General features: G+C 45.8%; 1 protein-coding gene across 1 annotated transcript in view; it reads left to right on the top strand.

Moving 5' to 3' along the window:
* The window catches only part of LOC142578231 (uncharacterized), a 42,803-nt gene that overhangs the window by 18,554 nt on the left and 10,176 nt on the right, over positions 1-14,073 (top strand). Inside the window, exons 3-6 of the mRNA XM_075687633.1 lie at positions 4,926-4,970; positions 8,393-8,478; positions 12,126-12,185; positions 13,487-13,615. Of these exons, the coding sequence (XP_075543748.1) occupies positions 4,926-4,970; positions 8,393-8,478; positions 12,126-12,185; positions 13,487-13,615 (320 nt within the window). The remainder of the gene's footprint in view (positions 1-4,925; positions 4,971-8,392; positions 8,479-12,125; positions 12,186-13,486; positions 13,616-14,073) is intronic.

The following is a 14,073-nucleotide window of genomic DNA, read 5'->3' as shown; positions in this document are numbered from 1 at the left end:
AGTCACGCCTCATGGTAGGCAGCAAATAGCCAAGAAAAATGACTTTAAAATCCTGCATAACTTTGCTCACGCCTATTCTGAAGGCCGCTTGGAATTGAGCCCACTGACTCTGAGGAGCCGCCTAGGGAACGGTATATCAGCGGCCATAATTTGATCTGATTTCCTGCCTGCATGCGTGGCCAGGACTTCGCTAAGAGGGTATTGGGAAGAGTACTAGCACTCTGTTTGAGGGAGTAGAAGTATTCGTTCTGGTGTGGAGTGCCATTACCCCTGTGGTGGAGAGTATTAGCACTCTACGGAAGAGTACTAGCACTCCCTGTGGGAAGAGTATTGTCACTCTGCGGAAGAGTACTAGCAATCCCTTGCGGTGGAGTAACAAAACTCTGTCAACAGGAGTTGACCTACTCTCTCTCAAAGAGGGTCGATCTACTCTCGAAAAGAGAGTGAAATATGGGACAAGCCGCTACTCCATCAAAGAGAGTGCCCGGCACTCTCTTTGTTTTTAGAGTGTACGCAATAATTGCACGAATGTGCGGGCTAAAAATTAATTCACTAAGTGGTCGCTAAACTACGCGCCTTAGCAGAAAGTTCCATGTGCGGTGCGCTCATGTCCCACCGTGGTTAGTGTGTCGTCAGTATGCATACAGTGTTCCTATTATCAGTTTTATATCGTATATATGTATTAGTTTTGTATCAGTTTCGCGGTGTTGAATAAAAACACTGTCTCCTAGACATATCTAACCGTCTCCTTGTCATTTTGTTGTCGTCACGGTGGCGTCCCATAGTGCGGGTATTGAGCCCTATTTCTCTTTAAGCTAACTATGGTTGGCCTTGCTGAAATATTAGCAAAGACAATTCACCTACCAGTGTACGATAATGATATTTGTCATTGGTCTTCTGCGATGACTCGTCTTCAAGTGCGCGCAAGAATTCAGCGGGCAGCCACCAGAACTCGTTCGTATCTCCGCAAACAAGACCTTATTGTGTCCATCAAAAGATGCGCCTTAATCGCGTTTACGCGCAAACCCATGGCTGTGTACCATGTTCCTCTCAATGACCAGGGTATCAAAAACCAGAAGTAGCACCGCTTCTTAGGTGTGATTATTGACAAACCGCTTTCATGGAGCTCCCAGTGCACCTACCTTAAGCGGAGACTAATTTCTATTGTACATGTAATGAGGTTGCTGTGCGGAAAAACCTGGGGCACGTCTGTACGGTCTATGGTGCAGCTGTACAGAGTACTGTTTCTGGGAGTTTTACAGTACAGCTTGCCGGTTTTGGTGAACACATGTAAAACAAACATTCGTACCCTCGAAAGTTCGCAAGGTCAGGCTCTGCTGACATGTCTTGAACTACCACGATGCGCCTCGACTCATGCAACAATCGTGATTGCTTGAGATTGTACTTGGTTCCAACATATATAACAATTGACAGCCTTAGAGCACACATTAAACATCTGTGTCGCGTACCCAGTCACTTTCTGTTTTGCAGGCCAAAGACCTCGAGCCACATCATTTTCCAAGCTTGTTGCGACACATCAATGCTACCTTCTGCCGGGCTTTACACCAGCAGCAAGATTACTGTGTACCCCTCTGGTGCCTACGACAGCCACAAGTACACCTCATGATTCCGGAAATTACGAAGAAGACCCGCCGATCAACAGTGGCTCTACGCTAGTTCACTGAACGAGACATATTAACAAAGAACGAACACCGATGGATCCGTCTCAGCCACCAGCTCCACGGGCGCTGTTATCATCCCCGCCATATACAAGCCACAATTACGTTCAAAATGTCCCATATAACAACCTCGACAGCAACAGACTTTGACGCTCTACGTGTCGCTGTTAATTATACATCGCACAAGCCAAACCTTGAAAGTGCGTCGTTTTTTGAGACTCCAAGGCAGGCAGGCCTTCAGAGTCTGCAGTAAGCCTTACGACGCAAGACCCATGAACAACTGACACCCGAAAGGTTCTCCATCAAGCCCTCATAAACGGACATGACGTCACCTTCCAATGGCTTGCGGGGCACTGTGGCATCGTCGGAAATGACCTTGCTGATTATGCCGCCATAATCCATAAAGAAACCCTGACACTTCGTATATCCTTATCAAGGACAGACGCTGCGAAGGGTCGTTTACCTGCTCAAACCAAGACTGAAACTTTGTGGAACACCCCAATTTTCCCCAACTGCCGTCTTCACCGGCTGGATCCTACATTGAAGCTGCAGATTTCATCGAACTTCTCCCGTCGTGATGAAACTTTACTGTGCCACCTCTGGTTAAGGGTGGCTTTTACGAAAGCCTACTCATTCCTTATTCCATTGACCGACACACCGATTTGTGACTCGTGCAAATGTGAAGAGATGATCGAGCACTTATTGCGTTTTTGTAATCTCTATGAGATCGAACGCGACCTTGTTCGGAGGGTGTTAAACCGATTAGATAACAGATCATTTTCAAAGACTAAGATTCTCGGACCATGGCCCCACGCGTCGCAGGCTTACAAAGCGACGCGGGCACTGCCACGTTTCATGGAATCGACTGGCCTCAGTGACCAATTATAGACGTGAGGTTATGGACAACCGCACGCATTCACACTGATAGTACCTTCTTACTTCCTCCTCCTTTCTTCCCTTAAACCCCTTCCCCTGTGTAGAGTAGCAAACCGGACGTGCGTCTGGTTGACCTCCCTACTTTTCCTTCCTTCCTTCCTTCCTTCCTTCCTCCTTTTCCTCCTCCTCCTCATCCTCCTCCTCCTCCTGATGTTGTTGTTGTTGTTGTTGTTGTTGGGTGACTTCATGTCACAAATACAGTGTCCGGTTTCAGCTACACGGAATTTTACTAAAAGGTGAATTTTGTGAGGATATCTCCCGATGTTCTATCAGGTTATATGTATTTGTGACCATTAGTAACGTGTTATCATGCAAAATATAGCAGATAATTAACAAGGATATATTAAAAATAACTGGTTAATTAGAAATTATAGAGGAAATATTGCACGGGAATGGGGACTGTTACGTTTCGCCTACAACGCGCGGTATAGCCGGCGCGGATGCAACGGACGCCGGGGCTTCGTTCAAAGCGGCGGACATTTTGGCCCGTTCAGCGCCGCCGATACGCCTCCCCGCTAAGCGCGTCCAGGCATGTTTCAATGCCACGTGTCTTCAAGTGTGCGTGTGTGCATGTTGGTGCCCACGCTTGTCAAAGCGCGGCAGCCGGGGAGAGGAGCTCCCCAAGTGGGAAGCGAGGAGGTCTGATCGGCGCCGGCCCGGCGGATGCGTCACTACACTCGTCCCAACGTGTCTCTCAGCCTGTCCGTGCCGCGCATCACGTGCGCCTCTGACGAGGCGTTCCTTCTTCCCCTCGACTCCGAGAGTATAAGAGCAGCTGCTCCCGGACGCCGAGAGAGGCTCCGATTTCTTCAGTTGAGTTACGTGCTCTCCCGTCTCTCCACTTCGGTCGACCTGACCGCCCGCTCTTTTGCGATGCTAGAATAAACAAGTTGTTCTGTTACCTGTCGACTCATGCTTTGCCGGGACCTTCGGATGCTTCTAGTTGTGCCCCAGGCCGCCAGGCCAACGCTACCCTTGGGGCTTGCGACCCAGGTGCAACAACGGGTGTCAGCGCTGAGATTCCAACAGGACCCAAACTTATATTATTAACTCAACAAAAGCTTCTTCTCTAAACAAGATCGTCTTGGGTGCTAGAGCCTGCAGTACTTTGGTACTGAGGGCGGCCCAGTATGGAAGTACCGAAAGATGTATGAAATGATGCACCAGTGACGTCGATATTTCTACCCTCCTCAATGCGAGTGCAGACCGACAGTAGCGCAAGCTTTCGCTGGCACGGGCTTCATCGCGACCTTCTCGTTTTTTGCATAGTGACGCCAGGAATTGACGCCCAGGAGCGTGCTCTATTCCGTTTCCAATCTTGTGGCGGCACCGCAGCTCGACGATCGCGTTTGCCAATAGCAGCAAATATAGAAAGGCTTTATGGATCAGAATGAAGAGAACTCGTAATTGTCATAGCATTGCCGCCGGCGCAGCAAGGAAGCAGGTGGCGTTTTCTGATAGGGTGGGGAGATCAGCGTCACTAACACGCTATTTAATTTTCGTTTGGGTTCAGGGCTGGCCACAGGCAAAATACTGCAGGGCGTAAATACTGCACGCTAATTGAAACTTTATCTATATTGGCTGCCAAGCCTTACAGTCTGACAGCAGATGTGCAGTTGCACTTATCACAAGTTATCAATGCAGCATCCTGTGTTATTTAGTACAGAAAATAAAACAGCCTGTATACCTGCTGCATTAGCGATCTCTCGGAACGAAAGCGGAAGGGGGTTAGGGAGATTCAAGGCGGCTGTGCTGGTGCTGAAAAATCATCTCCCCACTCCCCGGAAATTTTCGACATCCTCGCCTTCCTGACTACACCGGGGGGGGGGGGGGGGGAGTGGGGTGGATGACAGAAGACATATGGGCCCCGGGTGCCAGACGACCGAGCTACGCCACTGGGCATCAACTGGTTTAACCCGAATATTTTATTCGCTATGAATGCACATAAACAAGTGGATGCAGATGATGTGCAGAAAGCGATCACAAATTGGAACACTCGTCGCAGTAACTGAGTTAAGAAAAATTAGTCAGTGAACTCTGGCGACCTGCCGTTTGAATGCTCAAGGGATTTAAGTTTGAATTTGTATCTTCGAGAACAGCGACACAAACAAACAAACAAACAAACAAACAAACAAACATTTGTTGAATGTATCCCCTCTGCGCATTTGTGGGGAACGACGTTTCCATCTTGGCACGCGCAGGGGCTTGTGTGTATGCGCGTGTGTGTTTGTGTGTGTTCTTCATAAAGGTGTTCAGTGCTCATCTCTGTTATCGCGTTTTTCTGTTTTCCTTTTTTGGCATCTGCTGCAGGGCTCAACAAAAACACCAATGCGCAAGCAAAGGAAGCCTACAGTAGTAAGTAACCGTACGGATTTGTGATTAAAAAATTAAATTAGCGGGTTTTACGTGCCAAAACCACTATGTGATTATGAGGCACGCCGTAGTGGGCGACTCCGGAAATTTTGACCACCTGGGGTTTTTTTAACGTGCACCTAAATCTAAGTACACGGATGTTTTCGCCCCCATCTAAATGCGGCTGCCCTGGCCGGGATTCGATACCGCGACCACGTGCTTAGCAGCCCAACACCACACCCACTGAGCAACCGCGGCGGGTCGGATTTGTGGCAAAGTCCGAATTCTACTCAATTAGACTATGTTATACTAGGGCTCGTCCTGAATACTATTTGTCCCAGATAACATTAGCCGTGCATTAAAAGAAGCAATACAATGTTATCTTAGCGTATATAACTCCTGTTTCACTGTTCTCTATCACCATGCATATATAGTTGCACCCAGCTGATACACGTAGCAGTTCTTCTCCGGGTTTTATAGGAAGCGGTTGCCCGAACGCGAAAAAGCAAGAAATAGGAAAGAGACATAGAAAAATTCTCATACATGCTTAAGCATCAAGCAAACCTGTATCATTGAGTCAAAAAAGACGGAAAACAACGTCTACAACCAGAGCCAACGGCGTCCGCACAAGATAGAGCTTTTTATTGCACATGTGATGAGTATTTACATAGGTGAGCACTTTCACAGCGTTGTTAAGATGTGTACACAATGTATGATCGCGATCACAAGAAATACCCGAATTTTCGACAGCGCACATTAGCACAAAAACAAACAAACAAACAGACAGGCAGGCTAACAAGTGAGTAACTGTCATTTCAGGTATAAATAAATAAATAAATAAATAAATAAATAAATAAATAAATAAATAAATAAATAAATAAATAAATAAACACGAACGAATGAACAAAGGGACAGGTTTTCTGTATTATCCACACCTATACATTTCGCTTCAGCGTGCCAACAACAGCTATGGCGTAAAGATTCCCGCGCTTATACAAGCATATGGAGGTACCAAACTGAGCGTATCGTCATGATACGTTGGGATTTGTGCGGTTAATTCCGCTCCTTGGTTTTCCAAAGGGCATCGCTAAGGTCGCGGCTACGACGGCCAGGTGTCTACGCACCTCGATACACAAAATGACTCTTTTTAGAAGACGAAGCGTGCGTAAATGTTGCACTTCTCATGAACCGTGGTGTTTCTCCAGGAGTCGCTCACCAAGCAGGCCGTAAACAGCAAGTCGATCCGAGGCCAGAAATGTATGAGGCGACGCCGAACTGGCAGCGTTGACCCGAATAGCGGCGTTAATAGCTGTTCGATGCAAATTGCGCCGCGCCGGTCGCCGTATCGTGCGCTGCGAGAACAGCCCGCACAAACGCGCTGCAAATGACCGAGCCCGAATGGTCTCATTTGTCCGGTTTGCCATCGAAGCGACGGGGCCTCGATTAATGTTGATGGCCGGTGCCGCTGCGTGATATAGCCTTGCTGTCATAATATACGAGTGGCTGAACGCCTTTCCCTCAGCCAAACAAACTCCGGTCGTGTTTTGCTATGGTTCTTTTTCTTTGATTATTATTTTATTGTTTCACCATTCGTCGCACCGACACCGTGTGGTCGATCCTGATGATAACGGAAGAGGGGCGGGGGAGGGGAGGAGGGGTTCAATTATTTACGAAGGACAAAGAGAACGGAATATAACAATGTTTATAAATATGGCTTCAGGTACGTGCTGTGCTGAGAGTAGAATATCCGTCGCCAACATAATCGATGTCTTGTTGTCATACGCTGTTGCATTGACTGGTGCGCCGGGCAAGACACCTGATCATCTGTTCGATCGGCCATGAATCTTTACGGGACGTGGGCTTCACGACAAATGTGAATATAAGGGCCCGCATTCCCCAAAAAAGCTCTTACGCTTTGGGATTGTTCGTAAGAGCAAATGCTCGCCAATTCTGATGCTTGACACATTATTAGCGAAGGCGACGAGCCAACGGCAGAGAGCATTTACGAGCGAAGAACGTCGCGAATTGGGTACGCATGCTCCATTCGGGCATGATGCTTCTAATTTGTTGAATCACTGTGTATGTCGCAATAACCACAATGCAATCTGAAACTTCGAATTCAAGTCTATGTGCTCCGTCTTCGTGGGAATTCAGATTGTTCGACAAATACCCGTGCCCCGTGAACTGTTTTTTTTTTCCAGTGTATGTATACGTGTCACCATTCGCAGCGTGCTTGACGGCAGTGAGGATGCAGCGCACGAGGCAGGCGCGGCGGTGTATAATTCTTCACTTTCGCGCGCGTGGTATTCGACTCGTAGAACATTAACGCGATAAGAGCGAAGTGACGACCCATGCATGCGAAAAGTCGTACTACGTATGGCAGGAGCGTCGGTGCTGTCACCGACGCTCCAGCCAAGTTTTTTTTTTTAATTTACCTGTGGCATAAAGCACAATTCTGACCTTTGAGCTAAATAACTCAATAAGGCGACCCATTACTTCTACGAAAAAACTAAATGGCTAATTTAATAATTAACATAATTGCATTAATTATTATTTTACTTACATTAGGGCAGGTATTTCAATTTATGAATTCTAGCTAGCGAGCTTGCAGGGCATATCTACTTGGAACGATCGAATCCTGAGGATGGCACCGGTTTCCAGGTATACGCCGCCAAGCTTGCGATAAAAAATGCGCTGTTGCTCTTACTTCTTAAAGAAAACGCTTTCCTGTGCATTGAAGCAAAAAGTAACTGGCACGCCAATGCACTTTGTCAGAAACATTGAAGAATAATATCTCGAAACTTCCTGAGAAATCGTTCCAAGCGGATACGCCTTGCGAACTCACCCGCTACAACTCGCAAATTGAAACATCTGCTGTAAAATAATTAATTAAAAATTGAATTAGTATGATTATGTTAATTATTCAAACAAGTATGTTGATTTTTCGTGAATGTCACGGCCGCCTCATCGAACAATTTAGCTCAAGGGTTAGAATTGTGCTCTGCCACAGGATATTTTTTAAAATATTTGGCACATCTAAAAAAAAACTGATATGATATATAAGCAAAGATCTCGCTATATATTATATAATATCACTGCCAAAGTGATTTTGTTAGCATCGTTTGACACCGAGTGCACTGAAGAAACACGCGCAAGACGCAACAAGCTTTGAGTATAGACAAATGTGCTTTGAGTTAAATACGCTTAATGAATACCGGCGCATGTACATGGGGGGGGGGGGGGTAGGGAGGAGGTGAATTGGTGCGTATGTAGATGGAAGCAGTAACACCATATAGTGATATAGTAGCGACACTTTGTAGCACTGTTTCTGCGTGCCTGCCACATTTCAGAGCCGCAAACCTTGACGAAATTTAAGAGCAGCCACTGTATCTTGCTTGGTCCTGACTATTCGTCTCAATTCACAGGTAGCATAACCTTCTACGGCCTTCGAACCGTGCTCAACGTCATCAATGTACTTGTCGACGTCAGCGCCCTTACCGCCCTGCTCATGGTAAGTTCATTCAGATGAACGCACAGAATGAAGCTTCAAAACATGAAAAATCGAATTCTCGGGTCAAATTTCGTGCCAAAACCACGTTATGTTTACGAGGCACGCCGTATAGTGGGGGACTCCGGATTAATTTTGACCACCTGGGGTTCTTTAACGTGCACCCAATGCAAGGCGTTTATTTTATTCACTTCGTCAAAATGCGGTCGCCGCGGCAGGGATTCCATCCCCCAGCGCAACGCAGAAGCCACTGTACGCTACCAGGACGGGTATGAAGTTTCAACATGTGGACTAGTTGCTCTTGGTTTCTTCGTAAACAGCGCTCCACGTGAAACTGCATGTCCCTTATTATTTCAGCAGCTTGGGTCTCACACGCACAGTGGCAGCGTATGTGACGCTGCTGTCTGTTGTTTCAAATGACGATGTGTGAAGTTTCAAAGCGCTCTTTGTCCTACACGATTCCTGGGCCGGTATAGCGTAGCAGTCCCTTTTGCTCTATTCTATTACTTTCTTATCACCCGCCACTCTCGACCAAGCCGATACTGCCGATAACGGCGGAGTGCCACTCGGACGACTGCAGACACGCGGTTAAAAAAAAAAGAAAAAGAACTCGGATGCAATCGTTATGATATGCCAACCGTGAGTACTATCCGACGTTCCCGCTATGCATGCGGCAATGATGGGGACGTAACAATAAAAGTAAAATATTTTCATTTCGCTGTAGAGGTAAGACCACAGTCGACTAATCATGAAACTTGATATCGAACTCGCAAGGTCGGTAAAACTGAGTTAATTCACAAAGCTTAGTTGATCCACTCAGTTCATTTCGAACGGGATTCTCGGTTAACCCTGTAATGGGCGAACGCAGTTCCACATCGAGAAAAATTAGAACAACTCGTCAACCTTCATTTCCGGCCACGGGCAGCAAATTTGTACAAGAACAGCTATGAAATGTTATTTGAGGTTATCTGAGGTATAACGGTGATTAACTGAATAGTGAATGGTTTGCTGTATGAACAGCTAAAGAAATATCTCCAGCGTATTCAAAGCGCTACTGCAAACTGAGTGTAGTAACGCGTGGTAAAGTAATAATTTTGAGGTAACGAATCAGCGTAGCATATAAGATACTTATTGGACGTTACAGGGCTAATTAATTCGAGCTTCTTGCTTCGCCTGTCGAGCACTGCTAAAATAACGTGTCTTCTGAGTTTTCTGCTACTTCTATATTCACATTTATGGATGGGTCTCTAGGACTGCAGCATTCAATTCAATAAAAAAATTGTAGTCACTGGTAAAACCCAATTCTTACTAAATTAATCGAAGTAATCAAACTATGGCTGAGACCAAACATTTCCTTGAAATGTGGCGTGCTCATTAGGTAACCGACTGACCGACCTGACTGACCGACCTTCCTGATTGATTGACCGATGGATTGCTTGCTTTATTGATTGATAGCTGACTGAGTTTAGCGTCCGAAAGCAACACATGCTCTATGAGGGAAGCTGTAATGGTGGATAGATTCGTAATAAGCTGCAGACCTTTGACAGCGACCTAAAGCAGAGCACAATGGCGTTTTTGCACTGTCTTTATTACTGGTGAAGCGATGTATATTGCTCAGATTTTCAAGTATCATGTGTTTGTTGACCTCGGAAGGTCCGATGCATTTCAGGTCGGTAGGAAAAAAAAATCAGAAAAAAATTATCGGAGGAATGACATGAGTAGGAAAGGACGAGAAGGTAATAGAACGGACGAGTATACAAGCATTCAGTGAAGGACGCAGCACCGGTTCCCAGTAACGTGCATATGATGAATTTCAGACGGAAGTCGATTCAGCGTGAGTCCGTCTCTGTTCAAGGAAAAATGAGGGAAAAGACAATGCTCCTCCGAGAGGACGAAAGCACCGGCTGCTTCCAGCTTGTTTGTGTAGACAGCTAAAATAGTTCTTTTGTTCAATTTCCGCTTGCATTTTTCTTTTTCGCGAATCTTTTTTTTTTTCAGCTAAGAAACTCAGTGCCGGTTATCCAACTTGATATGGATTCCAGATAACTCTGGCCTGTACGCATAGTGGCTTGGTGAGAAAAAAAAACAAGATAGCCAACTGCACCGCAGTAAACGTAGCGAAGTGATGCAACCACGAATGAGCTGAGTATATCAGAGTGGACGATGCGATTGCTCAGACGTGCGGACGGTTATCGTTATCGCACACGCGCGTGCGAACAGGCGAGTGACTGGAAAAACAATGACACGGCAGCAAAACCAGCGTCGCACTGAATGTAGTGCGTTCTCCGTGACAATATTGACACGTGTACTTGTCTTTATCGGGCGGCACGTTTCACCGCCTAACAAATGTTATCGCACAGCGCAGGACGCGCGTGCATGTATCGGAAGATTCTGGAATGTTATCCATGCTTGCATCCGCTGTCTGTAGTCGCCGAACCTTGCGTATGCGCGACGCGAATGGTGTAGAACTTTGTGGAAGGCATGCGGGTCCCAGCGATTACTCTGGAACATTCGACGACTGATGTATAAAAGCCGACGCGCTTGACCTGCTGATCAGATTTTCGCCGATCGCCGAGTGTGTTCGCCGCTATCGTTGCTCTTTGAGTGTAGCCTGCTTTTGAGGGCACAAGTTCGCCCAATAAAACGCCAGTTTCTATAATCACAGTTTGGTTGCCTTCTTCACCGTCACTACTACGTGACAATATGCAGCACAAAACTTGAATTTTCACGATCACCACGACCTCCGTAGTTGTCATCATCATCATCGTAATTATCATCATCAAGCAGATATCCTATATAACCTCTGTCACTAAGTTTTTTTTTTTCAGCTAAGCACGTACAACTAAAATCGTTGTGCAATCGGTTTGGTCAACTATAGGACCATAGGCAACTATAGGCAGGAAGCTTAACATAAACGGGACGACTGCTGGTACTCTAGGAACCCGGAGACAAGGTCCCATGATTGCATTCCTCGAATTTCTATGGGTTCTAGATTGGGGCCTTGCATTAAAAAAAAATATCAAAATAAACTGCGCTACAGAAGTAACTAAAAGTCAACACGAATCATAGACAAAACAGGACATGAAACGAAGTGTGTAAGTTACCAACCGAAGTTTATTGTTTGAACGTAAACTTATATCCAGACGTAGAAAAGAAAAGACGTTATGAGAAAGTGTATTCATGGGTCACGTGATGAACATCAAACGGAAGAATGCAGGTATACAGTTACAACCTTCCATTATAGGAAATGCATCTATTCTGTTCAGACGGCGAAACCGATGGCTCACTAACGCATATGTCTTTCCTGCCTGTATCTTGTTCCGTCTTCGTGTTTTCCAGTAACCTGTGCAGCGCAACTTATACTTGCTTGAAAGAACAAATATAGCCCATCTATAGAAGTCTTATCAACGCGAAGAAGTTCACATTGCTGCACGTTGGAGCAATGTGGATTTTTTTAAAAGGCACTACCGCGTCTCGAACGTGTGCCAGAAAGTATTTATTGGTTACCCTGATAAGCAATGTCTCTATTTACTTCCCTTCCTTTCTTCGTGCGTCCAATCAACCAAGTGGTCATAATCACTCGAAACAAATAAAATATCACAGCCCAACTTCATATCTTGCTGACGCAGCCGTCTTCATCTCTTCCGCAGACGGTGCAAAATGGTTTCATAACATCCAGAAGCGGTTGGATCCTGATCCGATGCTGCTCCGTGAGTATAATACAAAATCAGGACCAAGTCCTTCTGTAGACATAACGCACATTACTGTTTCCCTTTGGCGCTTCTATAGCCCCTGGCTTTTTAAAAAAACAACGACAAAAAAACAAGCTATAGTTTGCAATAGGAATGTCTTATGTACATTAACCCCTTCACCATTCACGTCTAATACATCTGAATGCACTGTACAGTTCATAAGCCTAATGAGGAAGTTCTTCGCAGTACAAAGAATATAAAATATTGCGGTCCCAGAGCGATTTCTGTGTCGGAGGTAAATAAAAATGAGTTATAGCTTGGGACTGCTGATGTTACATTGGTAATGAAACCATACTGCGAAACGATGCTGAAACATAAGAAGACGGTATACACGGGCAATGCAAGTCATTGCGGGCATCAAATTTCAACTATCCGATTGACGGCAAGTTACAACTAACTAATTTGTTAGATTTAACGTCCTGATCAAGCTGTGCCCTTAAGCGGTGAGAAAAGCTGTGAGGTAGGGCCCCAGAAAAAATGTACAGTTTGGAGTTCTCTAAGGGCCGCCGAATTTTCATTAAAGGGGCGTTTTTGTCGTGATCTGCGAGCTTATCTGCAGAACGGCTATAGTAATTATTCCTGAACCACCATGTAGGATATAACTATGTATTACAGTCGAAATATGCGTGTTGTGAACGCGTATCCTTTAGTTATAATTTCCTTGTTCTGCGCTTCGATGTCACATTAAAAAAAAAAATATGCCGACCCAACGCACATGCTGGATTATATGTGAGGTGGTTAAGAGCTATATGCAGCTAAAGGCAATGCGTAAAAGTGTCTTTATTTCCATTTCATGTAACGTGTAACCTCACACAATATTTATGTTTACGCACCGCACAGGTGGCAACCATAAGGTGGCAACCTTAATCTTATGCAAAGTCTATGCTTATGCACTGCATGCACCGTTCACAACCTACATGCGGAAATGCAAACACCAAATCAGGCGCAGATGCACAGTGTGAGACGTCGACGCTGGCAATGTCGCGAGGCCGACGCATCATTCTTGCCGAGGGAAGAATTGTGATGAGAGGTGTGCGGGGGGGGGGGGGGATGCACGCAGTAGTGTGAAACATATCTAAACGTATTTGATGTGTCTACCCACCGGCTGTGTCACGGTGGCGCATGCCCATTCTGAAAAGAAGGCTTCGCTTTAAAAAGTTGTATACAAGGTAAGTTGAATTCACAGGGATCAATCATCGATCACTATAAAATGATCTCCAGATTTCTGGGCTCAGTACAACTTCTCACGCGTCGTGCAGGATGTGCGGGACGCCCTGGCCATGTACCTGGGTTGCTCCATCGTGTTGACCATCGCATCGGCTCTCTGTCGGACCGTCGAAATTTACATTATGACGTTTACGCCGTACGACACTACCGAGTGCTGTGGGGTGAGCTATTATTTCCGTTCGCGAGGTAGCTCTACCCGCTCGTTTCTTCCTCACTGTTGTACACGTTTAGTAGAGCTGAGTTGATCGTATACGCTTGAGACCTTGCAACACTCCTTATTCAAATGTATGTGTGACGCAGAAATGATCGCATTAGCCAACTGCTGAGTCTACTTGAATAAGATGTGTGCGGCGATTGAAACAAAAAAATGCAGAGTGGCTCTTGGGAGCACACTGAGTTTTTAATGCGATGAGCAAAACGAGAACAAGGCAGAAACGGGAACCAACGTTTCGCGTTGATTATTTCTCACGTAGAAAAAGCACGTCATACTAAATAGATCCCGCGAGCACGGAAACGACCACCAGAAACACGCCGAGCGTATACAGCTGGCATAAAACATGGCGTGCTCGTCCAATTAAGCCACCATGACAATTGCCTATAAATGGCGCCACTGTCTAAG

The sequence above is a fragment of the Dermacentor variabilis genome, chromosome 4 (assembly GCF_050947875.1).
Source record: "Dermacentor variabilis isolate Ectoservices chromosome 4, ASM5094787v1, whole genome shotgun sequence".
Lineage (NCBI taxonomy): Eukaryota > Metazoa > Arthropoda > Arachnida > Ixodida > Ixodidae > Dermacentor > Dermacentor variabilis.
The sequence above is the reverse complement of the archived record's forward strand: the minus strand, read 5'-3'. Positions and strand labels throughout refer to the sequence as shown.